At 49.5% G+C, this 27708-nt stretch overlaps 1 protein-coding gene across 1 annotated transcript in view; it reads right to left on the reverse strand.

The window, feature by feature from the left end:
* CABLES1 (Cdk5 and Abl enzyme substrate 1) overlaps positions 1-27708 on the reverse strand; it is a 107851-nt gene that overhangs the window by 4065 nt on the left and 76078 nt on the right. The window contains exons 5-9 of the mRNA XM_030842562.2: positions 20655-20751; positions 18775-18931; positions 17564-17667; positions 3373-3479; positions 1898-2105 (exon numbers count right to left, since the gene is read on the reverse strand). Of these exons, the coding sequence (XP_030698422.1) occupies positions 1898-2105; positions 3373-3479; positions 17564-17667; positions 18775-18931; positions 20655-20751 (673 nt within the window). The remainder of the gene's footprint in view (positions 1-1897; positions 2106-3372; positions 3480-17563; positions 17668-18774; positions 18932-20654; positions 20752-27708) is intronic.

The following is a 27708-nucleotide window of genomic DNA, read 5'->3' on the forward strand; positions in this document are numbered from 1 at the left end:
GAGGAAGAAACGGAGGCATCAGCTGTGTTTCCTGCTCTCAGTCCTGATGGAAAAGGACTCCTACCTCCCTGAGGACCCACAGTCTGCCGGGAGCCTGAGATACATCCCGTGACTTCATGAATCTCTTGATAATCTTACATGATCAGTGTTACATTTATCTCCTTTTTACAGATGGGTAAATGGGGTCAAGAGGTTAAGAATTTGTCTAAGGTGACATGGGCAGCAAATTGAAATGCTGAGAGTCAGACTCAGCTGAGACCCAAACTGTACCTGTTACAACTAGGTTATTCAGGCTTAGAGGTAAGACTAAAACCATAGCAAATCACCTATAACAACAATATCCACGTGGAAGGTTTAGGATTGGGGGAGCTGGTCATGTGTAGTTTGGTCCTTGCATTTTATGCTCGAGGACCAAGTCCTGGCGAGGCTGCCTCACTTTCAGAGCATTACACGGCCTGTGTGGATCTGACTGGGCTGAGCCCACGCCCAGGGGCTCCCCTCCTGCACTGCCTCTTGGTCCAGCTGCTGCCGGAGTAGGAATGGAGAACAATCAGGGTGAGCGTGGGTAGGAAGGGCCTCATCTTTGCTAGAGTACATTCTGCTTTGGCTTAAACTTAGCTTTTGGCTTAATTAAAAACACAAAAAATCTCAACAGCAGAGTAGTCGGTGACTACTTTCAGATTATAACTGGGCTGGGATCTCGCGTTCAGTTAATTGCTACTGCAAACGGCCTGTCCGATCGTTACTCTTATATCCTGCATTGGTACTATCAGCATTGCTGGATGATATATTTCTCAACTATGAAATGTGTGTAACAGCACACTTGTAAAGATTCATTAGTTCAGCTATTATCTACGTAAACCTATTGATTCTCAGCTCAGATTTGGTATCCAAATCATGGTCCTAAAAGTGTTTACTACACAAATTAGACGATTCTGTACCATTTCTTCCATGGATGGATGAATGGATAAACGAAATGTGGTGTATACATGCAGTGGAACATTATTCAGCCTTAAAAAGGTAGGAAATTCTGAGGAATCTCCTGATCTGTTGGCTTTATTGTATCTCAAGTTTTCTATGAATACACTGATTTTTTTTTTTTTTTGTCTGCGCCGCGCAGCTTGTGGGATCTTAGTTCTCTGACCAGGGATTGAGCCCAGGCCCTTGGCAGTGAAAGTGCGGAGTCCTAACCACTGGACTGCCAGGGAATTCCCAGAATACACTGAATTTTAAAAACAGGCATTCTTGTATCTGTCCAAGAAGATCAGTGTTTCCTTGCCTTAAGGGGCTCTACTTTAATTTTTATTTTTTAAAATTATTTATTTATTTGGCTACACTGGGTCTTTAGTTGCGGCATGTGTGATCTGGTTCCCTGACCAGGGATTGAACTTGGGCCCCCTGCATTGGGAGCACAGAGTCTGAACCACTGGACAACCAGGGAACCCCAAGGGGCTCTATTTTAAAAGGAAGGAGATACCACTCAGCCAGGCCCACGCCCTTCCCCAAAGCAGCCGAGGCCACAGGAAGCCAAGGTGTGTCTGACGGATGTTCTGCAGGTCACACCACCCGCAAGACCCCTGGCTATTACAGTGGCTTCTGGGGCTTGGAGAATAAGCTCACCCTCATGGTGCCTGAAAGCGTATTTTATGGCCAGACCCAATACTGGGGATCTTCAGTCTCATCAGAGTGGCCTATCCCTCCGTTCCAAGACAGCCCGAGACGTGGGGTCTGACATCTGCCGTGGAAGGGCCAACCTCACAGCCCTGGTCCCTTAGCTGGTACTAAGGCTCGGAAGTCTCCCGGGCTGGGTCACCAACCAGGCTCTTCTGAGACCAACGCTGGCCTGGAGCGCATGCCCCGCCCCCCCAACCAGCCAATCAGAATTCAGCCCACTTACGTCAATTAAATGCTTGACTTCATGTTTTTTGAGGTCGCTTCCAATTTTGGCTGCTAAGAGCACGCACGCCCCGGCACAAAGCTTCCGGTTGTGTTTGTTTAGCTTTCCCTTGAGGGCGAGCTTCTCAAAGTAGACAAATGCCATGGCCACCGTGGGCTCCTCAAGGCCACAGTCCTCCTGGGCAAGCTTCCGCATCTCTCGCTTCAGGCTAGAAAAAGACGGGAGGGAGGGAAGAGTCTTATCAGAACTTGGAGTTTCGAGTGACCCTAAAGAAAAAGACTGCCCTGTCTTGAAAGCATTTTCTGTTTCATTTCCAGAAGGGTGACGTGGAATGGGATTAAATCCCTATGAGTGAGAAAGTTACGTTATATGTGGCCAACAGACTTAAGTCGCTGGGACTTCAAGCCCTTCTCTGTTGGTCAAGCTGTACAGACCACGTCCAGATGGGACCATGTTGAGCCCAAGTGGCTAGGTGAGGGTCCGGAAACTAGGAGTAGAGCTGCCCACAGTGACAGAGGGAAGCTAAGGTCATTCCAGAGAGACAGTTACTCGGATAAATTAGGTACTTGGCATCAGCTCTGCCGAAGATCGCTTATGGCCACTAACTATGGCCGAAGAGGGGTTAGACTAAGAGTGCAGCGACCAGCCTACTTAGGAAAGCTGCCCAACCAACAGACAAAATACGAACACTTAATTTTTCTCACCTCTTTGGCTAGGAACGTGCGAGAATCAAATCAGGATTGGGCATAAACCTAAATTACATTTATGTACGAATTACATTCGTACATAAATGTATGAATGCTGGCACGTGTTCCAACACTACGTGTATAGCCTAGCCTCCATTACTACACACACACACACGCCCTGAAATCTTGCTGTCCTGGCACTCAGACACAACACAAGTCAGCTTCTCTCCAGCCCAGCAGGGCCAGTCCTCTCGATTACTGGGCCGGAAGATGTGGGTCACCACAAGGTCGATCCAATCAGCTGCAGGGGAAATTTGGGCCTGATTTTGCTTTGGCCGTTTTGCTGACTGCTTACATATAGGGCTTGGCTGTCACCTCTGGGCAGACGGTTGTGGGTAAAGAGTTATCTCAAACCCTCTGATACCAATTCTGTTCTGTTTTGCCTGCATTTGAGAACGCAGGGAACTGAATGTTTCCTATTCTCAGTTTTCCATAACATAAATCTTACTGAACTGTAAGCCACAGATAGTATGAAATGATTCTTTCATAAGGAACCGCACTCCAGATCCTTGTCAGCTTGTGTCAAGGGCTCTGCCTCTGTCCTGCCTGCCTTGGCTCACTCACATGTGGGCACCGGTCAGCCAGCACCGGACGAGCCTCTTTTAGCTGAATGTGACCATGTTTCACTTCCCCAGAACAACAGAAGACCCACCGTACAAAGCACGAGCTCAGTGCGTGCTGGGAGAGGGGCCTGGGGGAAAGTTCAGGTGGGTGTTCATCCCCACATACCTCCTTATTTTGCTGAGTGTTAACTTAATGTGAGGAAACTTCTCCTTGAAGGTCTCATTCATGTCCTTCTTGAGATCCGAGGGCTTCACGTAGTCGATCACCGTGGTCTGAAACAGATGGAGCGACACAGCTCACTCCTTAAAATACTGGTCATGGGAGTAATCACGTGCAAGTTAGAGCCAACTTCTAACACCCTGCACCACCAGCAACAGGGAACTCAGATGAGGGCCACCTCAAGGGCTCTGCTGGAGGCAGGAGCCTGACGGGCAGGGCCTCTGCAGGTGGATGGAAGCCAAACCCCGTCCATCAGCAGGGCAACACTTAGAAATCGTCAGGAGTCTGTGCCTCTTAGTGCCCGTGTTTCAGCCTGTTGTTCACAGAGTGTGATATCTGGACCCTCGCAGATCTGGGTACAATCCTCACGACCATCGTAAGTCATCTGGCTGTGAGAGGTGTATTTATTTAATGACCCCAAACTTCAGATTCCACATCTGTAAAATGCAAACAGCAACGGCGCCTACCTCATACGGCTATTTGGAGAACTACGTCAGAAGTGCTCTGTGCGGTGCTTGGTATACAGCAAGTGCTCAATAAATGTTGGCTACTGGTTTTTTATTTTTTTAATTGTGGGAAAATACCCATGACATAAAATTGACCATTTTTACCTTTTTAAAAAAATAGTTAATTAATTAATTTATTTTTGGCTGTGTTGGGTCTTCGTTGCTGCGCGCAGGCTTTCTCTAGTTGTGGCGAACCGGGACTACTCTTCGTTGCGTTGCGTGGGCTTCTCATCGGTGGCTTCTCTTGTTGCAGAGCGCAGGCTGTAAGCATGTGGGCTCAGTAGTTGTGGCTCGCGGGCTCTAGAGCACAGGCTCAGGAGTTGTGGCGCACGGGCTTAGTTGCTCCACGGCATGTGGGATCTTCCTGGACCAGGGCTCTACCCCGTGTCCCCTGCATTGGCAGGCAGATTCTTAACCACTGCGCCACCAGGGAAGTCCATTTTTACTGTTTTTAAGTGTGTAGTTCAGTGGCATTAAGTACATTCACCATATCGTACAACCATTACCACCATCCACCTCTAGAACTGTTGTCATCTTGCAAATTTGAAACTCTGTCCCGATTAAACGCTAACTCCCCATTCTCTCCCCCCAGCTCCTCCTGAAAACCACCATTCTATTTTCTGTCTCTCTGAATTTGACTACTCCTCATAGAAGTGGAATCACACAGTATTTGTCCTTCTGTGTCTGGCTTATTTCACCACGCATAATGTCCTCAAGGTTTATCCATGTTGTAGCATGTTTTAGAATTCCCTCCCTTTCTAAGGCTGGGTAATATTCCACTGTAGGTATGTAATGTTGGCTATTATTAACAGTCCCATGAATCCTGAGTTCCTCCTCCTCCCCTTGCCCTTCCCAATTCCATTCATCCTGAAAGACCGGCTCCTTCGAGCTCTCTCTGCGTACCCTGATCTCCCTTCCTTCTCTGTGCCTTACACTATTAACTCTGAATTAAACTCAGTCTAGTGGGGAGGGATAAATTGGGAGACTGGGATTGACATATACACACTACTATATATATAAAAGATAACTAATAAGGACCTGCTGTATAGCACAGGGAACTCTACTCAATACTCTGTAATGGCCTATACGGGAAAATTTAAAAAAGAGTGGATATAGGTATACACATAACTGATTCTCTTTGCTGTACACCTGACACTAATACAACGTTGTAAATCAACTATACTCCAAATTAAAAAAAAACAAAACAACTCAGTCTGGCTGGATCTCACCAGAGTACTCTTACCCCACCTCCTCAGGAACATACTTTCCAAGGGCTGCAACAACGTGGGATGCCCCTCCTGGCTGGTTATGGGCAGTAACCTTTGTCAGGCAAAGCCAGAGAAAGAAGAAACCACACACTGTGATGAGAAGGCCGGTTCCCGTGGACAGCTACCGCCAGCCTCTTCTCAGGCGAGTGCCTGGTCTTTTCCAGAAGACACGTCCAAGGGCTCCTCAGCAGCTCTAACAAAAGTTGGTGGCTTTCTGTGAACACCCCCATTCAGAAGACGTTTGCTTGGACACGGTTTCAGAACAGGCACATGGAATGTCTCTGGTGTCACTTTTATAACCAAGAGCAGGCAAAGAGCCTGCACGTCCAAATTCACACTGATCTCGGCGGGACCTTCTTTGCTTCTCTGGCTAAGAAAGGCAAACCACAGTCCTTTTAACGCACACGATTCCACCAAGCTTGTGCAGAGCTTTTCCACTTCTGGGTGGAGGTGGACTCGGTGGGTGCAATGCCGTGACTTCCACCTCGGAGCTGTGGTCTTTCCAGCCCAATCAGGAAGGCTGTCCCTCAGCTGACCCAGGACACACCCATCTGGTAGTTGCCATGTGTCCTGGCGACGTGCTCTCTGCACCTTGATCTTGCCCAGGTGATTTTTATGAGAATCAGATCGTCCTTGCCTAGGCTGCAATGCCACTTCTGTAGGATCATCTTCCCTAAACCCCAGTGATTCACCTTCACTATACACTATGGCTTGGATAGCCAACCCCCTTCTGGGATGCCTTGCTGTACTCCCCGACTTCTTTGCAGCTAGGATTCCAAATACAATTCCAGTTCTTCCTATCCCATGCGCTGGTGTCAGAAAGCAGAGCTGAAGCAGAGGCTGGGCTTCTGTTGTTTCTGCCACCAAGAAGAGTCGCCACAGGAGCCCTAGAGTCCCAGTTTCCATTTTGCGGGTGTAGACCACAGTAGGGCAGCATGGGTCTGGATCCAGCAGCAGTGGCAGCTTCCTGACCATGGAGGTGGCAATACTGTCACATCCAGAGCTGACAGCCAGTGCAGATGCCCCTAGTGACCTGGTTCTGCAGTGTGGTTTTGGGATCATTCCGGAAACCCCAACCTAGGCTGTTTCGCCAGCCTCCCCAGTGACTCTATACGCTGTTTGGTGCCCTGGAAGAAAATGCCTTTCTTCTTAAACTAGCTCGAGTGGATGCTGTGCTTCGTAACTGAACCATAACTTACGCACACGCTGTTTTCACTGATGGCATTTACTGCAACTGTAACAGGACCTTACTGGGGGGATGTGGGATAGGGCAGAGCTCTGCTTCCCCTAAAGGCACCGATGTCATCAGTTCACCGCACTGGGGTCCTCCCACGCCACTTCCTGACCAGTCCTAGCTTTAGAAGGGCCCCGTGAGCACCAACAACCCAGCTCAGCTTGCAGCCCTGGAGGTGGGGCAAGGAGGGCTCCGGCCACCCCCAAGCCCAGACCTTGCAGGAGAGACTCTTATTTTTATGAGTAGCCTCATCCTAGCTCTTGGGATACGGAGCTGGGACCTACTTTTCCTGGCAGCAGGAGGAGTGGAGAGCTATATTTGTTTCCATGCTGGACCCTGGAGAGGGGTGGAGAAGGAGGGCCAGTGAGCTGATGCTATGAGACCCTTGGCTCAGCACCTGGCCCCCAGCGAGGGCTGCACGTGGCCAAGCCCTCAAGTTCACGTTCTAAGTGGCAGAATTCCTCTGAACCCCAGCTCTGCCACCTGGAGGTACAGAGGTGGCACCCTGTGATGCCTTCTGTGAGGGGTTTCCAGCCACAGGGCCATGTCCTGGTGACTGCTCCCCGCACCGGGCAGAAGACTGGCTGGCAGTCTGATCCTCCATTTACTGATCTATTTGGCCATCACCTGGCTACTGTCTTTCCTCAACTAGATATAGTACATTTTGGGGGTGAGACAGTCTCTGCAAACTTCCATCTTTCTGTCAAGGCCCCCCATTTCCTGACCTCCAAGTGGCCAGCAGCCCTGTCCTCCAGGGCGGTGTGGCAGAGGGAGGGTGGCTCCACTGGGGAAGGTACAGGACGGACACAAGCCAGCTGGGCCCGCATTCCTAGGGGTTTGCAGTGTCAGGAAATCCAAGGGCATCCGGGGAAAGAGGCTGTGCATGCTGACTGCTGAAGGCTTGCTATGCCTGGACCTGAGGCAGGTGCCCAATAACAGTCATTCTAGTTCACTTGCTTACATATATTTTGGGGGGTGAGGTAGGTTGGCTTCTGGGGCAAAGAAATGCTGCAAAGATTCAAGACGGCAGGAGGATGGTGGCAAATCTCGGATGTCAGTCTGAGTGCCTCAGAACACAAAAGTGGTTGCATCAGTGTCCAGTGGCTGCTGTAACAAAGTACCATAGACTTCACGTCTTAAACAACAGAAATTTATTGTCTCACAGTTCTGTATGCTGGAAATCCAAGATCAAGGCCTCAGCAGGGCCACGGTCTCTCTGAAACTCTCCCTTGCTTCCTCCCAGCGTCTGGTAGTCCCAGGTGGTCCCTGGCTTGCACATGCATCATTCCAATCCCTGCCTCCACACAGTGCTCTCTCTGTGTCTGTGTTCACATGGCCTTCTTCTCTCTGTGTCTCTGTCTTCTTAGAAGGACACCAGTCCTATCGGGCTAGGGCCCACCTTGCTCCAGTACGACCTCATCTTAACTAATTTACCTCTGCGAACACCCCACTGCCAAATAAGGTCACATCCTCAGACACTGGGGTTAGGACTTGAGCCAATCTTCTTGGGGGACACAACTCCACCCACAGCAGTGGTGTCGCTTGTGATGGAGCTGCTGTGCAGCCTCGCTGTACTCTGATCTCAGCCCTCCATCCCAGGCCGGATGCAGCGTCGCCCCTGCCTGTGAGGCCCCGCTCTGCCCCAGGCAGCTGGTTCTGGCCTTGACCTTGGTCTGAGGGAGCACATCTCTTCTGCCCCCACCTCCTCCACCTCCAGATGGCTCTGGCTCACTCTTGCTCTCATCTCTGCTTCTCTGAGCTGCAGCTCAGTGGGGAGGATCCAGACTCTGGAGCCAGATGCCTGGGTTTAGACCCCAGCTCGACCACTCAGCGTCTGGGCACTAGTGCAGGCGGCCTAAACTCTCTGTGCCTCCATTTCTTCATCCGGCTTCTCCGTCACGTGCTTTATGATGGTGGCTGCAGGGCACCAGACGTACGGGCTGCTCGTGCTCAGCTGCTCGGGGCACGCGATCAGGGTGGCTGAATGGGTGGACCCCCCAAGGCGACAATCTGCTCCCAGGCCCTTGCTCAGACGGGGCCCTGCACGCACGCTGCACCTGGAGCCTTCAGATCGGCCAGGCGCCAAGTATGGGAAGAATAGCCCTGAGCCCAGGACGGCCCTTCAGGTAGAGTCCAGAGGGATGACAGTCCTCACTGCCGTCAGCTCTGGTTCCCTCTAGGAAACACTTTCTGGAACATAGCTGCCACGACTCCTCTGCATGGTCCTATCTGTCTCGAGGGAGCCTTACGACATCCTTTAGAGGCTGGACCTCCCTCCCTCCCCAACCCCGAGAGACCGTTGTCCTCTTTCCAGTGACGGAGGGTGAGCCGAGGTGGCAGTACTGGGAGGCTGAGCTGCAGGCGCGGGTCACAGTGGGCCCCCAGCCACCCCTTCGTTCTGGCTCGAGAGAGAATGAGTGAAACGGGAGGCCCATGCTTTGTTCCAGGTCCCCTATCAATCTAACTGCACGGTTTACAAAGGCTCACAACGGCCGGGTTTTGCCAGTGCGCGTGCGTCCCTATGAATCAAAGTGCCAATAAATGGGCTGTGGTCCCCTACCGGTCTGGTACAGACCGGGTGACCACTGTGCTCAGTGACACTAAATTCCAGGCCACGGGATGTGCCAAGTGCAGGGGTCCTTGCGGCCCCAGCAGTGGCCAACAGCTGGGCCCAGCTGCATGAGGGATGGGCAGCTCCATCCCTGGCGCCTGTGATTCGCAGGGTGGGGTGGAGCGAGAGATCACTTAAATGCACTTTCTCGCAGCTGCCTGGCTACAGGGAAGCTGTGTGTGCACAGCTGCAGAAAGAAGAAGGAAGGTCAGCTGGGAGCAGGAGACCATTCGAACGAAACGCAGAAGGTCCAGGAGATGCAATTCAGAAAGGAGCCCTGCCCGGCCTGCCCCGCCAGAGAGGCAGGCAGAGTTAGGAAAGGCCCAGCATGGGGGCTGATGCCACACAGCCCTTCTGAGATAACAGGAAACGACGGTAAGACCACAACCTAGTTCTCCAGCTGGAAGAGTCTACTGCGCCGCCGAGACACCCTTTGCTTTTTACCCAAACAAACAAGGGCTTGGACTCATCATGAGAGAAGGGAGGGAGCCTCCACAGAGCTGACCTTGGGTCCCATTCTGGCCCAGGGCACCACCAGGATGCCTTAAAGGGAAGGCCTCCCAGGGTGGGGTTGGGGTGCAACAGGAGAGGGCGGGAGGCAGCAGGTGTGCGCTGGGGGTGCGTGCACCCTAGTAACAGTGCTAGAGGAGAACGAGGGGCTCAGAGCTGACAGGTTGATGGTCTGATTCCCACAGAAACAACATAAAAGGTGCTTCCACTCGGGGCCTGTTAAGGCTCTCCTTCCTTTCGTCCCCACCTCCAGGGCTCACATCTCCCTAGGGACTCTTAGAGCCGCTCTGAACTGATGTGAGCTTGCTGTCGACTCTGCTGCTGCTCCCCTCTGGGTCAGAGGGGCCCCTGGGGGGCAGGAACATTCCAGAGGAGCCAGGTTCCAGCGGCAGGGCTACCTGAAACCCAGGAGGCAGCAGGGAGCTCAGGGCAGGTGTGCGGCCTCTCTAAGCCTCGCTTACCTGGCCTGTGAAACGGAGGATACAAGGCAGTGATGTCTGCAGCTCTTTCCGGTGCCAACAGCCAGCCTCCACTGCACTTGCCTGACATCCACGGGGCTCCGAGCCCAGCTGGGCAGCGGAAAGCACACGTGACCTGCTCGTTAAGGAAAGCAGAGCCGCGGCCCTTGATGAAATCTATCTCACCACACACAGCTGGGCGCGTCGGCTGTTCTATGTTTATTCCTTTTTCCTGAGAGGGCTGTAAATCACAAGGAAACTACGGGAACGAGTGCACAGACCACTCGGCCTGGGGCTGCATTTGTTGCTATTTCTACCCATCGGATTCCAAACACAGGACCCTGGGTCTAACCTGTGCCCCTTCCCTTAGGCGAGCAGCTCTTCAGGTTCTCTCACTGAAATGAGATGGCTTGCAATCGAGGAGAGGCACCCAGGGAAAGCCGCGTTTGTGTCAGGATTACACCACCATGTGGACTGGCCAGCTGTGCAGAGCACGTTCACGGTTTCAGACATGTGTCGAGTGTTTCCCTGGTACTACAGGAACTTCCGGAGTAGTGTTTCCACCCACCTGCGATAACAGTGGGTGGACGTGGCCCTGAGGTCACACACACCCAGATAGTATTTAGATGCACTTTTAGCATGTTTCTTAAAGGGTGGTCTCAGAGCACGAGCTGATGAACTGCGTGTGCAGTGTCATGTTAAAAACCACAGAGTGATAATCAAAAATTTGAGACAAATACAGAGAACAGGAGCAGATGCTACCTCTTGGTTGAAATGGAAAGCAAAGTTTCGTTTCATATTATTTTTACAAGAAAAAAAAGATTAAAACCCCCCACAATACTGATGCATGCTACCACATGGATAAACCTTGAAAGCATTATGCTAAATGAAAGAGGCCAGACGCAAAAGACCATATAGCGTATGATTCCATCTTCATGAAATGTCCACAACAGGCAAGTCTATAGAGACAGAAAGTACACTGGTGGTTGCCTAGGGCTTACAGGATGGGTGGGTTCTTAAGGGTATGGGGGCCTCTTTTTGAGGATGACGAAAATGTCCTGAAATTGACTGTGGTCATGGTTGCACAATTTTGTGAATATACTAAAAACCATTGAATTGTACACTTTAAAAGAGGTGAATTGTATGATATGTGAATTTCATCTAATAAAACTGATACCAAAAAAACCCCAAATCCCAAAACGCAAACCCAAAACAGAAAACAAAACCCACCACGATGCAATAAGCCATTTTATTTTTACACTTACATCAAAAGCTGGCAGGTCTCAAAGCCCCACTGCTCAGCGTTTGTGAAGGCGCCTGGCAGGGAAGTTCCAGGGCCCCTTCGAATCTCCAGAGAGGCCCAGCAATGGTGTTTCTGTAACGCTGAACTACTTTTCTTAAAGAGGGTCTCTCGAACTGAATAAGCTTCAGGCATCTGGAAACCTGGGGGCCTGGAAAGAGCATTGCGAGGGAGGGGCCCCTGGGCTCAAGCTGCTTTAGCATCTCAATAAATCCACCTGCAGACAGGTAAGTGCCCATGTCATCCAGACAGCTTTCAGTGAAAAAGAGATATGGAGGGAAAGCAGAATCCAATCTCACGGAAGCCTGGATTAATCTTCCTTTACTGTCTTCTATTCCCTCCTGCTCAGCATCTCATACTGTCCTGAAAAATTAAGTTCTAAGATATATTCCCACAACCCTGGGGAGACGCTGAAACGGAAGGAGGGGCTTTTCTATGAGTCCTTACATTGTAATATTAAGTAAATAAAAGAATAGGCACTGGATCACGGAGATCAATCCAAGAGACATCCTCTCGAGATCGAGATAGCTACAGATATCACAAAGTCGGCTTTCTTTCTGTTGTCAATACAGTTCGAGAGGGCTTTCTTCCTGAGAAAGGAAAAGGGTCCAGAAATCCCTTCATAGAACGTTAATTTTGTTGGCATTATCTCAGTCAGTTCTCTTATTTTCTCCTCTTAATTGCTCTCCACACCCACAAGGGGGGGAAAACCACTACCGACTTCAGCTGCCAGGTTTTAATGATAAATAACCGCTCTCTAGTGAAACTTTAATTATAGGCCAGGAGGCACAGGGCAGGAAGCACCGGTTCTAGTGGGAGGCCTCTGGCCCCCTCACTGCATTGAGAAACCATATGAAGTTCAGGCCCTACAAGAACCTGCATGTAGCCAGGAGGCTCGACATACTTTCATGTTTCGTGGTCACCTTCTAGAAACCGTAAGGCCAAAACCACGGGGCCAGCTGCAATTTGATTTCCACATCTGCACCAGGATTTCTTTTTCTTTTCGTTCAAACCTCTCCTTTGCCCTTTCACAATGGCTAATACTGGGAGTGACTTGCTTGGATCAAAGTTAAAAAATACAACTGTAACTACAAATGCAACGTCAGTTTCAAAGGGTTCCACTTAAACTCTGTAAATAACAGCCTTCTTTCTGAGCTTCAGGGGAATGTTCAGCTCTGGAACCCTCCCACTAAAAGGCACATCCCAGCAGTGGCGATGACTGGCCTTTTTATCTTCTACTGAGAACAAACATGAACGAAAATATACCTTCAACTACATCCTGGCTGGTAAACATCACCTCCACTGACTCAGAAAGCCCGCTCCTAGGTACTTATCCAAGAGAAATGAAAATGTACATCCACAAAAAGACTTGTATGGGAACGTTCATAGCAGCAATATTCATAATATCCGTAAGTTGGAAACAGCGCAAATGTCCATCAATAGGAGAACGGGTAAATAAATCATGGTATATCCATACAGTGGAATCCTACTCAGCAATTAAAAAAAACCCAGAAAACTACTGACACATGCAACATGAGTGAATCTTACAGATACTAAGTTGTGTGAATGAAGATGGATTAAAAAAAACACAGTACACAATTCCGTTCATATGAAGTTCCAGTAAAGGCAAAACCAATCTTTGGTGACAAAAGTCAGAACAGTAGTTGCCTTTGCTGGGAGGGGGTATGAAGCGGAACACGATTGAAAGGAGGGAACTTTCTAAGGGGATAGAAGTGTCCTACATTTTGGTCCAAGTGGAGGATACAAAATTCATGGAACTATACACTTAAAATTGGTACATTTGATTAGCTATGTTATACCTTAATATGAAAAGAGAAAAAAATGGCAGGACTTCCCTGGTGGTCCAGTGGTTAAGACTTCGCCTTCCAATGCAGGGGGTGCGGGTTCGATCCCTGGTTGGGGAGCTAAGATCTCACATGCCTCCCGGCCATAAAACCAAAATATAAAGCAGAAGCAATATTGTAACAAATTCAATAAAGACTTAAAAAAAAAATTGGTCCACATCAAAAAAATCTTTAAAAAAAAAAAAAGGCTGCTGCAGGATTTGATGGGGTAGAAGGACTACAGCTCATCACTGTAAAGCTTGCTTGATTCTGTAAAGGCCACACCAACACCTCAGACCCTGAAATTCCACAGGTATAGGATACCCCAAAACCCAGGACAACAGTCCCTCATTCTCAGATCTGGGCCTCTGCTTGGCTGGCCGAAATTAAACTGCCCTGGGGGCCTCGCGGGGACAGGCATATGGCAGCAGGACCCCAGAGGCCTTGGAGGTTGATATTTAGGGAGGTGTGTGGCGCTGCTCAGACAGTCAGCCTGTGAGGGACTTGCTGGTTCCCTTCCCCAACTTCCACAGCAGGGAGCCGGGGAGGGGGAGGAAGGAGCGGGGCTGCACAGGCTTCTCACAGGGCTGAGTCCGCCTGCAGGGGGAGCCCTGCCCACCATGAGGGTTCACCCCGCAGCAGGAACGCTCCAAGCTGTGTCACTGTGTCAGCTCTTCCTACCCACCTACAGGCCAAGATGTGCCCCAGACCCTCAAAGAGGGCCTCTAACAACCTGGATTAGATGACCCTGTAGCTCCCTCTGTCCACCTTAGTAGCCGGCGCCTACTGACAAGGGCAGCTCCCTGAGCACGGGGTCAAGTTAGCACAGAAAATTGGTCAGGATCGTCATTCTATTGACTTCCGTGCGCGCGTCCGTGCGTGCGTGCGTGTGTGTGTGTGTGTGTGTGTGTGTGTGTGTGTATAAAGGGCAGTGACTGTTACTGTTAAAAATATCCATTTTACACAAGATCAACCTCTTGCACACTTCAGGCTCTTGCACATGGGGCCATCCTCCCAGGGCCTGGCAGGCCTCTCTCCCCTCAGCGTTCACCTTTTCATGTCTTCAGGGGAGCCTTCCTTGAGGCCCACCTCCAACCCCTAACCCTCCCTGTCATTCTTCACCACTTTTCTAAGATGACTCCTTCCTTACCCTCCTCACTACAGTGACTTGTGTACTATCTGCTGTCTGACTTCTCCACTCTAAGGTCGAGAATAGGGTTGGTGGCTGGTTTGTCCTCCACTGTATAAGGAAGCACCTCGCCTGGCACATAGTAGGGCCTCAGTCAATACTGGTTAGATGGACAAATTCTATACCTAGTACCCAACACACAAGATAAAGCAAGCACACCAAAGCCAAACCCCCTACTCTTGCTCTTGCAAGTTCAGTGCCAAAATGCATGTGAAACAGCCCTGGAAGCCACGTCTGCTTCTAGAGAGGAAGTCTCCTGGAAGCCAGTCTGAGGCAGTTTGTAACCATGACGTGCACGTCAGGGCTGAAAAGTGGACGGCCCACGTTTTATCAAAGTACCAATATCTGTGGCCAGAGCAGAAGGAGATGTAGGTCTTATGAAGCTGACCTACAGGCAAATGCAGTTCACGAGCAATTTCATTCTCCAAAAAATGGACGGTTACAGGAAGCACAGGCTACAGATTCAACGTAGTGAACTGAAAAATGACCCACTTGGGACCATAAAACGAGGAGGGTAGGACACACACACTGACCTGGCAGGTCATCTAGCGCACTGTCTGGTGGAGCTGGGGAATGATCCGTCTGCACAGGTGTGCACATGTAGACTACAGCCCAGAACCTCGAAGCTCACAATTAAATCATTTAAAGAAAAAAAAAAAAATCAGAGCCACACCAGCCAGACACCAGGCCTATAAAAGGAGAGGTCGATGTGATCACCAGACGTAACATGACTACAGAAGAGCTCCCCTCCAAACCCCAACGCCAATCAAAAACAGTGCACCTTCTTATTCTCTTGGTTACCTAGAAATCTGTTAAACTGTTGGCCCAGAGAATCATCTTCACGTTTTACCCTGAGGGGGGTTCTGCCACTGGCTGCTGAGGGACGTGGATTCAGAGGCACAGTAGGAAGAGTGTTAAGCCCAGGGTTCTAGCCTCAGCCCCTCACTTCCTGTCTGTCAACTCTGACAGCCTCACTCAGACTCCCCGAGCCACAGTTTCCTGCCCAAATTACTTAATAAAGTGAACCTTAATAAATAAAGCAGTGAACAACATGAAGAACCCTTACTGTTACACAAGTCACGAACTTTCAGTTGCTCCCTCCATGACATCAGGGTAAGGATTCTGGTCATTCATCGGACACTTATTATGGGCCAGCTGATACGGACAAGCCCTCGTTTTTAGAAAGAAGTAAATAATCTAACAGGTCACAGGCAGAAAAAAAATAACTCTATATGGCTCTGGTTTTGCTTTCTGTGTTAGGAGTTGGAGAATAAGGACAGGAGAGAGAGGAGACAGGGCAATTTTAAACAAAATGCCTTTGGCGATTCATTCTGATTCAATGTGGCATTTTATTTTATTTTATGTTTTAAAATATTTATTTACTTATTTATTATTATTATTTTTTAATGATATTTAATTTATTTATCTTATTTATTTATTTTTGGCTGCACTGGGCCTCCGTGGCTGCGTGCGGGCTTTCTCTAGCTGCGGCGAGCGGGGTCTACTCTTCGTTGTGGTGCACGGGCTTCTCATTGCAGTGGCTTCTCTCGTTGCGGAGCATGGACTCTAGGCGCGTGGGCTTTAGTAGTTGTGGCTCGCGGGCTCTAGAACGCAGGCTCAGTAGTTGTGGTGCACGGGCTTAGTTGCTCCGCCGCATGTGGGATCTTCCCGGACAAGGGCTCGAACCCGTGTCCCCTGCATTGGCAGGCGGACTCTTAACAACTGCGCCACCAGGGAAGCCCCTAAAATATTTATTTATTTATTTTAATTTTGGCCGCGTCGGGTCTTAGTTGTGGCATGCAGGATCTTTCGTTCCGGCGCGCAGGCTTCTCTCTAATTGTGGTGCACGGGCTCCAGAGCGCGTGGGCTCTGTAGTTGCGGTACACGGGCTCATTAGTTGCTGGAGTGCGGGCTCAGGTGCCCCGCGGCATGTGGGATCTTCGTTCCCAGACCAGGGATCGAACCCGCGTCCCCTGCATTGGAAGGCAGATTCTGAACCACTGGACCGCCAGGGAAGTCCCTCAGTGTGGCATTTTAGAATGATCTCTGAGCTATCTGCCCAATTACAAGAGGATATACATTGAAAGTGAGCAGTGAGGGCCTGAGTTCTGCCTGGTGTTTCTCTGACGTCAGCTACTTGCCGGATGCTCCGTGAGAAGAGAAGCTGGGGAGTTGGGGCGGCGGGGGGGGGGGTCTCACCGCCGAGAATGCTAAGCTTAGAGTTAGTGCATGGGGTGGGGTCCCACTCTGGTCTTTGCAGACACAGGAGCCTGGAACAGAAAAAGGACCCCCTGCTCACTCCTGGGGCCAGGGCTTCTGACATCAGCCAGCAGGGGAGGAGCAAGGGAACCAGAGTAGGACGTTTTCAGCTGCGCTCGCCCCTCCGGGCCCGGCAGGGCGGCGGTGGGGACATCCTGGGTCGGTGCTCTCTACCTGATGGTGTGCGTGGCAGGCCTGGCGCGGTGGGTTTCTCTAAAAGCCCGGCTCCCACAACCCCGTAGCAGCCCAGGCTCTGCCCACATCCAAGTCAGGACAAGTCTGCCCAGTGAAAGTACACAAGACCCTGTCAGACCCCACTGGTGTCTGGAGAAACAGCGGCCAGAGTGGTGGGAAACGGTGGTCTGCCAAAAGTAGAAACCAAATGACACAAAGGGAAAAAGAGGAAAAGCCCGTGAAATAAAAACAGCAAGGAAAGGTTTTGCATTTAACACCCACACTGTCCTACTTTCACTTTCCCAGGAGATGATCCTGTCATCCAGAACCCAGTGCCAAATGTTTGCTCAGAGTGTGTGCAGAGGCCTACGGTCACCGAGGAACTCCAAACAGCTGAACTTGAACTCAGCGCTGCCGGCGACGGGCATGATTGGTGATGCCCTACCTAGTGGGGTCCATGGACAAACATACCCTCAGAGGTGAAGCTGCAACCTGCAACCAGCTCTCATAGCTGCCGGCAATCCAGCCTCCTCAAGCCCTCTGAAGTGCTGTACCTGGGCCAGGTGGCCGGAAGAACCCTGGATGTGATGCTGGTCCTTCCCTGAGTGACCCACATGTGGCGGCGAGTGGGGGAGGTCCTCGAGAAGAACCAGGCAGAGCAGTGTCTGAACAAGCCTCCAACCCCAGGAAGAACCACTGGCCATTAGGATGAGCAAGGCACCTCCAAGTTCTCCGAGGAGGCTGAGGGGGTCAGCTCCCCTGCCACCCCGCCACCGCCACTCACCATGTACGAAGGAAAGATCAGAACTCGTTTGTGCTTGCCGCAAGGCCACTGGGGGTCGTCCAGGAGATTCGGGTCATAGTCCATAAACTCTCCCAGGTCGCTACCTGAGGATCACACGCAAAATGATGACTAAGGCCCGGGACGTCCTGAAGCAGAAGCAGCCGGGTGAACGCCTGGTACAAAGTTACACTGAAGGAAGGGTGGCTTCAGGTCACTGAGCTCAGAGTCACACTGCTCGCTCTGACCGTCAGCAGGCGTCTCTGCACGCCGGTGAAGTGTATGCCCCGGCAGGGGGGTTCACCAAACACTTCACACTCTCTGCCGTTTTTTCCATTTAAAACAATTATGTATTAATCTCCCTGACCCGGGAGAGCACAGAACCTCACGAGCATGAAAGATGCCGCGAACACTCACAGATTCTAAAACGTGGCACGGAAAAGGCTCATTTTCTAAACCTGCAGATCAAATGAGCCTCCAGTTATTGCATGTGAGAAGCACGTTTGGTGTGAATGGTTCCGGGCAGGCTATGCGGTCTGACTGAACGCAAACCAGAGCAGCTACCGGTGCAAACAGCTGTCAGTGACCAGGGGTGGCACGTCAGCACAGTGCTTCTGAACTCAGCACCTGGACAGGCCTAAGGAGCTCCGTGTTCACCTGGAATTTCTCTGACAGTGGAAATAATCCCGCCTCATAAAGCGTTTTTCTGCCTGTGCGGATTCTCACAAAGGCTTGGACAGGCCAAGCTGGAAGCATGCAAGTCTTCTGCCAGCAGCCGAGTAAGCTCACCCGCCGTGAGAATCACAGAGGAAGTTCTCACGCCTGATGGTACGTGTATGGCCCAATTATTTGAAGAAAGGCCAAACCTGAGGACTAGGAGAATGTAGGCAAGAACCAGGTACTTGGAGAGATGAGCAGCAGAGTGGTGGAGAGAAGCCGGGGAGTCTAGCCACCTCTGCAAGGCGGCCTGGGCATGTCTCCTCGTGGGAGCTCAGGGGCTGGCAACTGAGGCCCCTCGTTAAAGAGCTCGCCCCTCGGCAGGGTTGTGAGCCTGCCTGGCCCGCAATCGGCTTGCCCAAAAGTCCCGTCCCCTGCAGGATGAGCTCACGCTCCAGGGCACCTGTCTTCCAGTGTGCACAGGGAGACCCGAGCCACACTGTCCACCAAGGCACCTCCTGCTGCAAGCTACCCAGACCAGCCAGGCCCCAGCTTACCTGCGTCGAGACTCCCCTGGGTGCTGCTTGCCCGGCCGATGGAGAGGCTGCGGTGGCTCAGGGTACGGAGCTGGGAGAAGGCGGACATGGAGTCTAAGGTGTTTCTCCGCGCTCCAAAGGCGTTCGTGGGTAACAGAAACTGGGTATAAGAAACAGTCTAAAAGGTGAAGACAAAAACGGGCCGGTGATTAACCCCGGGCAGTGTTAGGTTTGCGTTCTGACCAAGCTGCGTTGCCACGCCAGGTTCACGTCCATATTCTCATCGCTGCAATTCTAAAATCCAAGGTCCGAAAAATGAAATTTGTTTGGCACTCGTTTGTGCCAAAACCTAAACTGGACTGACCAGAGGCCATCTGTAGTTTTAATTTATCCCACTTGGCGTGAATATTCATGTTATGGGGCAGAGATATTAGTGTGTCTGATAACAAGGTACTATCGCGGAAGCTGCTAGGATGCTGTCTAACACGAGAGGCATACATCGTGGTACTTTTTCTAATCCACCAAGTGCAGAATTCTAGAATATCGGGTCCAAAGAGTCTCGGATAAGGGGCTGTGCCCTCCCATGGTCCTCTGGCAGATGCTGTGTCTATGATGCTCCTCTCACTTCATCCTCCCTCCTTCCTCTGTGAACACTCAACCTTCAGGAATGAAGAGGCAACACGTGTTTTTCTTTTCAGCCACTTGGAGAAACACGGCTCATATACCCCGACACGTGAGCTCAAGGCCGATGTCATTTGGGCACGGGGGTGACCAGCTGTTCTGCGGGAGGGGTGACGGGTAGGTCGTTTGCTGCCCCAGCAGCTTTACCTACAAGCAAGCTACACTGGACGACTTCCCCAAAGACACACTTGCGTCGTCTCCATAAACAGGCTTTGGGAGTGTTTACAAAGACTGCCTGCATCCGGCACAAAAAGGTCAGGTTCATATTTCAACCTTCCCTCCTTAGACTTCAACCTAGCAGCTCAGTGAATTGTGGATGAAAGTGGGATGTGACAGCCCCCTGCTCGGTGGTCACTCTCTCAGGCTGAGGGACTCCTAGCCTCTCAGGACCACGGGGAGCAAAAAACACTGTCTAGTAGTGGGATTGCCGCCTGCCGTCACCACCGTCAATGCATGTTCAAACCACCCGCCACTCCATCCTGGAACGTGCACCTGTGTGTGCGCATGCGTGTGTGTGTGTGTGTGTGTGTGTGTGACAAAGTAGTCTCCCCTTACCCACAATTTCAGTTACTCATGGTCCAAAAATATTAAATGGAAAATTCCAGAAATAGACAATTCACGAGTTTTACATTGTGCGCCACTCAGAGTAGCATGATGAAATCTAGCACCGACCTGCCCGGGATGCGAATCATCCCTCTGTCCAGCTGATCCCATCCCTTCGTCACTGAGTAGCCATCTCGGTTATCCGATTGACTATCATGGTACCACAGGGCTTGTGTTCAAGTGACCCTTATTTCACTTAATAGTGGCCCCAAAGCACAAAAGTAGTGGTGCTGGCAATTCGGATATTCTCTTACTGTGCCTAATTTATAAATTAAACTTTCTTATTGGTATGCATGTATAGGGGAAAATATGGTATACATAGGGTTCTGTACCACCCAAGGTTTTAGGCATCCACGGGGGGTCTTGGAACATATCCCCTAGGATAAGAGCGGGTGACTGAACTGGTCAGGACCAGCATTAGTGGCGAAATAGCTGTGCTGCTATTTAACCCACGTGCACACCCGGGATCGGGGACAGGCTGGCGTCACGCACCCAGAAACGTGTCCCACATCGGGTTAACCAGCACGAGTGCAGCTCGTGGTCCATCACACAGCCTCTGCTTCCTGACCCTTGTGTCTGTCGAAAAAGCTGGTGGCCTGGAAGCCAGGCAGCCTTACCTTCCCGTCAGCGCCCAGCTCCACGCCTTCCAGGCCAATGATCTCTTTCAGGCTCACCGCTCCTGCTGACTGTCTCCCTCCATCCAATTTCAAATCCCTGGGGGGGGGACAAGCCGAGGATAAAAATGGTTCTGCTTGCACCCAAAGGAGCCACGGAGATGTCTCCTGACGGGACACTACAGTCACACTTGCAAAAATGACAGACAGCCCTGCCGGATGAGACCCCCTCTTTGTCCCTCCTTCTCAGCGACACTCTGTGGGTAGGTAGTTCTACCCACTTTGAAATAAACGAAATCCGATCGAACAGAGAGCCTGAAGACGAGAGTCAGGCTCAGAAGCCAATGGATTACCGATGTCCCTTCCCGCTCGGCAAGGTCATTGGCTCTTAGCTGGTCGGCTAACCGGAAGCCGGGGGGAGACCAGCTCTCCCTGCCACCCCCCATTAGATGGGAGAAAGAAATTCTTACCCTAAAGAGTTCTCAGCTTTACTACTAGTAACGAAGGAATTAAGGCCACAATAGCCACCCCAGCTTCCTTGCCAGGCCACTTAGACAATGATAAAAGAATAATCTCTGGTGTTAACAGCAAGCATTTATAGAGCACTTCACAATTTACAAAGACTTTCACACATCCTCCACTTCATTCTTTAAAATCATCCTATCAGACAGGCATTGCAATTATTTTCCTATTTTACAGATGAGAAAAAAGAACCCAGAGCAGGTAGACAGCTCACCGAGGTCACCCTACCAGTGGGCTGTAGAGACCGGTTTTGCATCTAACGCTGTATCTTGTGCAGCACGTGGCCTCGGGCTGGCTGTGCCTCTGCTCAGGGGTAACTGCTCACATTTCCATGGACAATCCCCCCGCTTACAGTAGTTCTCAGACTTTCGCTGCATGTTAGAATCACCTGGGAACTTTGACAAACTACAGGCTCAGAGATACTGCGGGTTCAGTTCCAGATCACCCCTGCAATGCAAATATTGCAATAAAGCGAGTCACATGAATTTTTTGGTCTCCCAGTGCTTATAAAAATTATGTTTACAGTATGCTGTAGTCCATTAAGTGTGAAATAGCATTATGTCTAAAAAAACAATGTACATACCTTAATTAAAAAATATTGCTAAAAAATGCTCACCATCATCTGACAATGCAAGGTTGCCACAAACCTTCAATTTGTGAAAAAAAACCCCCACAAAAACGCAGTATCTGTGAAGCACAACAAAACGAGGTACGCCTGTACTGTGTCTGGCTCCCATCCCCAGACATTCACTCTGATTCAGTTGGACGTGGGTGGCAGGAGTTTTAAACGCTCCCCAGGTGATTCCAAATTGCAGCTACGTTTGGAAGCTCTCTCTTCAGCTTGGCTCTACCACACGGTGCTTATCAGTCAAAGCCGCCCCAGGCTGGCAGCATCTTGCCGTGTGGGCTGGAGGGAGGCACCCCATTCAGGGGTGTCTCCTACAACCTAAGCAAGAATGAACAAAATGTAAAGGCAAGACTCTCCAGGCCAAAGGTGAAGGAATCGTGGAAAGAGAGAAAGGGAGCCGGGTGAGAGGCGGGGAAGAGACGAGAGGCCGCTCCCTCCCACCTTCTAAGGAGGAATGTATTCTCTCACTTTGTTGAGCAGTCATCCTTGTCTATGGGCGTCCCATGCGTGAACTGACTCCCTAATCCTATCTGATTAGTTTCCGTAAGAAACACCCAAGGCCTGCATCTAATAAGTACAATATTTTCTAAGGTAGTCTCCTTGGGAGGCCAAGGTCGTGTCAAGCTCAGGATTTCTCTGGAACCCCTTTTGGAATGAACACTAACGTCATGGAGAAAACAACAATGACAACAAAAAACAACCAACCCATTCCAGTCTTCAAACTTTACATGTATCTATACAGTGCGTGTGTATGTATGTGTGTTTGGGTGTGTATATATAATTTTTAAATTTTATTTATTTATTTATTTATTTATTTTTTGCGGTACGCAGGCCTCTCACTGCTGTGGCCTCTCCCGCTGCGGAGCACAGGCTCCGGACGCGCAGGCTCAGCGGCCATGGCTCACGGGCCCAGCCGCTCCGCGGCATGTGGGATCTTCCCGGACCGGGGCACGAACCCGTGTCCCCTGCATCGGCAGGAGGACTCTCAACCACTGCGCCACCAGGGAAGCCCTATAATATTTTTTAAAACCTTGAACACTTACTAGTTGAATCAGTGTCTCCCTACCTCAACTGACCAGATTTCACTGTAAATGACTTCAGGTATTCCAAACATCAAACTCACTCCTTAAGGACAGTACCGAACAGGACAGTAACCCACAGAATTGCAAATACTTCGTTAGAAGGTGCAAATCACCCCCTCGAGAGCCCCTAAGATGTTCTGAGCAACAGAAGCGCTCTCGGGATGTGTCTGAGTTCTCCCGCAGGGGCCTCCTCTGCTGGGGCCACACCCACCAAGGGCTCTGAGGTCCAGGCTGATGTGAGTCATATCACTTTATGAACATGCCATGCCAACAGAGAGACCTGTTTTCCAGTTATTGGCCTCAAATCCAAACCTGGAAGGACCAGGTGGGCTGGAGCAGAGCAGGGCTCAGCAAGGCCACCAGAACCTCAGGACCTCAGGTACCCAGAGACCACGTGCCCAGCTGCCTCACCTCCTACATGAGCCATCGGGGCAGCTCTCAAAAGACTTCCTCAAGCAATTAAGGATGGAGACGATGACTGCACCAGGGCAGCTAAAAAGGGAAATGCCTTCAGAGCAAGAACCCGACAAGACATGGAGGCAAAAATAGCAGTGGTGGGAAAGGATGGAGAGGCCCAACGGCGGAAGACCAGGGGCTGAGCTGGTACAAAGAAGCAGAGCCTGGCCTTTGGTTAAAGGACCCACGGCGTGCTTCTGCGGACTTACTGCTTTTCCAAAGCCTAACCCAGCAAGCACGTGCCTCAAATTCCCAGCTCCCAAAGAACTGTCTCCTTGTTTCCACTTCACCCAGATGGAGAATGTCATTTAGGACTGAAACTAATACAAAAGCAGGGAACATCTTTATGGGATGAGAAGACCAAAATAAATAAGGAGTATTAAAATAGGTCCCTATTAAGAGTGCTCCTGTTGAAAAAGAATAGATACATGTATATGTATAGCTGAATCACCCTGCGGTACACCTGAAACTAATACAATATTGTTAGACAACTATGCTCCAATACAAAATACAAATTAAAAAACAAGAGCGCTCCTGGATGGAGAGCTGGCCACAGGCAGGTACAGAGTCTCAATCCATGTCTGTATCCTGTCTACTTGGTGTCTGATGTGTGAAGATGCTTAAAGAAGTGCTTTACTGAACGGAGCTAGTCTGACTCTTTGCTGGTTCATAAAGACAGCACAGCAGGTGGTGGTTTTCCATCGTGCCCCTTTGCATCTGTCTCAGTTTGCTCCCAGGCTCACTGCTTCCCTGGGGCAGCTTTGCCTTCGCCTTTGCCAGCCGGCCCCTCGATACTGGACGCACACATCCCAGTTCGCAGAACCAAACCAGCCACCTTCACTCCACACTCTTCTGTTTCACTCCTCCCCCGTGGGAAATGGAGCCATAGGAAAAGTTATACTTCCTGTGCACACATGAAATGCAAGACTCCTCTCCGTGAGACAGACCCCAAGTCCCATTTAAAGGAACAGGGATTCTTAGACTGTCCAAACAGCTCCTGGACACTTTGGACCACACGGAAGAGAAAGCGTGACGGGCAAAACTCCACTACCCGTGACTGCGGGCACTCATCTTTCGAGAATTACTGTGCCCTTCTGCTTCTTGCAGCCACCCTTCCCGCTGGTGCTTCGCTTGTATCTTTCTACTTTCTAAATAACTACGGCATGCCGAGAAAGAAGAGAAGCCAGGAGAATAGTGCATCCACGCTCACCGGCTACTGAGAAAACACACACTGCTTATTATAGCCCAACAGCAACTCCCACAGTGAGGGAATCTCCTCCATCTGAGCTGTCCTGCAGGGCAACCACGAGCCCCATGTGGCAACGGAGCCCTTGCAGTGTGACCAGTTGACTGAGAAACTGAATTGTTAATTTTGGGTAATTTTAGTTAAAATTTAAATAGCCACATGTGGCTACTGGACTGGACTAATAAGTCAGCCTTTTTGCAGTGGCCTGGCCACTTTCTTCCCATTGCCTCTGGGGATGTCTCCATCCCAGGCCCCAGCTCACAGAAGAGACCCAGAGTGGGCGGGGGGACAGAAGCAGGACCCTGTGGATGGAGCCAGAGCACACCAATGAACAATGAGCGACAGTGCTCCCCAAGTTCACAGCATTTCAGGTCCTTTGTGCATCCTGGAGGGGAGAAGGGGGTGCCCAGTGATCATTAAGTCTGAATTGCCCTCCAGCCTTGTAGAAGGGAGTTGATATTATTTATATTACATAAACTAAAAAAAAAATGCTGCATTTCTTGTACACCAAAGCTGGTGCATCTGTGTTGGCTACACTCGCATTTCAGAAACTTCACTGACCTGGTTATAAATATCATAACTGCTCTAGAAAATTGACTGCTTCCTGGTGGCAGCTGAGGGCACACTTTTCCATTTTTTCTGCCTCAGATTCAGGAAGGGGTTGTTACTAACTTCGGGGCTGCCGTTTTGGCGGCATTGAATTAAGAGTGCCCACGTACACACGTCCACTTACACAGCCACGTATGCACGGAAAATGAAACACATCAAATCTATTTCCATAATGTCGGTCTCTTTTAACAGCTTTTGAATTGTATATATTGAGACTCTTAGGATATAAAAAATACTTCTTTCAAAAGAGACTGACCAACTTCTCGAGGTGCCTTAGCTAAGTGCTCTCATAAGAGTTGCTGAAACGTATACAGTTGGCCCTCCGTATCCGCAGGTTCTACATCCATAGATTCAACCAACCTCGGATCAAAAACATTTGGAAAAAAATTCCAGAAAGTTCCAAAAAGCAAAACTTGAATTTGCCCTATGCTGGTAACTATTGACATAGCATCTACATTGTATTAGGTAGTCTAAGTAACCTAGAGATGATTCAAAGTATGCAAGAGGATGTGTGTAGGTTATATACAAATACTGTGCCATTTTATATAAGGGACTTGAATATCCGTGGATTCTGGTTCCACCGGGGGTCCTGGAACCAACTCCCCGTGGATACTGAGGGATGAGTACATTAACAAGAACCATACGAAATTGCTGTCGTCTGTTTGACTTACATAAACTGTAACTTCACATCGTGACACCTAATTTACAGACAAAGTAACTGCTCAGGACTTACATGTAAGTGTCAAGCAAGCAAAAGACCCGTGGTCCTTGATGCCCCACTGTTTTGGGAGCCAAGGGTTGAAGTCAACCACAGAAGGGAATTCTGAATGGTGTTGCTGGTTCATCCAAAGAGAGTCGCCAGTGAGAAAAGAATTAAGCAGAAGTCCCAGAGGAGTAGTGATAAAATCTTGATGTTTTCTAAGATGATCCTTTTGAATTCTCATTAAAATGGTGTATGAAAATAGAAATATCTCTTTGGCTCAAATGCCAGCATTAACCTTCCAGTACCGAGAGGTTGAGCTGGAGAATAGAACTACAGCTGAAAGTAATTAAAAGCAAACTGAAGTTGGACTTTTCTATTTCTTTGAAAAGCCAAGAAGATTATCTTTTCCCAGATACCTCTAGAGTTCAAATATTAATTAATTTATAATTAATTAATTTATAATAAATAAATTAATTTATTTATTCTGAAAATAGAATGAAGGCAAGTTCAAATACCAGATGTGGATATTGTCCAAAACTGTATGCATTAAGGTTTAAATGCTATAGCTTGCGCTCAGTGACAAACATGGTCAGTCAGATCATAGGAGAAAATCTCATTTGGGCAGATGCACTAACAGACCACTAGTTAAGAAACTGGACAATGCAAAGGTCTGATTCCTTCTCTTCCACAGGCCTGGGGGATGCTACAGCTCCGACTTATTTAGGTACAAGAGCTCATTTCTCATTCTCTTCAAGTCTGTTAACTTTTGCAGAGGCTGTAGGCAATAAACATGCTTTGAAAACTCAGCTCAAAGATTTTTTTTACAACATGTGGCCGATGGGTTGGGGAGTGGATGGCAGCGGTTCAAGGGGGAATGGGGGAGGGGCTCGCAGACGATTGCGGGGAGATTAAAACAGAAGATGAAAACGCATTTGGGGACACAGCCAATCAGCAGTTGTACCCTTAAGCAAGGAGCAGAAATGTAGGTTGGTTCTTTTTGGGGGTGTAAACCCATCCTTCACAGGACAGCACTGGAAGTCATTTAATGCAGCTCTCCTGAAAGCCTGTAGCTTCATGGCTGAAAACCCCCGGACCTCTTAGTTTCGGCTCCCACGGCATAAAGTGAATGTACATGATTTCACAGTTGTGAAGTCATCCGGTCCAAGCAGATGGCCAGTCTAGATATCCTGGTGCCCAAAGGGGGTTACCCAGGTCGCTATTCATCACACAATGGCCAACTCCTGATTTCATCTTGTGTAATAGGCAAAATGATCTTGCGTTTCCTTTTTTTAAAGCTCACTGAGCCATAATGCGTGGAACTGATCAAATAAAATTCCCTATGAGATAACAAGAAATTCAAGCTAAGGAACTTTCCTTAGGGAGCAATGAACCAAAATTCCTCTTACTTAAAAAAGAAAAAAAAAAAGATTCAAATACTTAACCCCCGGGAAGTAGATGGAACAAGTGTGTGTGTGATCAATTAACTAGTTTCCAGGGTTTTCTGCTTCCAAGGTGGGGATGGCCTTACTTCTGTCCCTAATCATTCCTCTCGTGGAGCCCCAAGGTCAAAACCTTGGAATGCCAGCCCGGAGCTCCACTGGACACCTGCTCTTTAAAGAATCACAATAGGTTGAGCACTTTGATGTGTAAATAATTTAAAAGCCAGTTAATTGGGAATGACACATATACACTAATATGTATAAAATAGATAACTAATGAGAACCTGCTGTATAAAAAAATAAATAAAATTCAAAAATTCAACAAAAAAAAGCCAGTTAAATATTAACAGGATTTCTGCGTCCTAAAAAAAA

Source organism: Globicephala melas, chromosome 13, assembly GCF_963455315.2.
Source record: "Globicephala melas chromosome 13, mGloMel1.2, whole genome shotgun sequence".
NCBI classification, from domain to species: Eukaryota; Metazoa; Chordata; class Mammalia; order Artiodactyla; family Delphinidae; genus Globicephala; species Globicephala melas.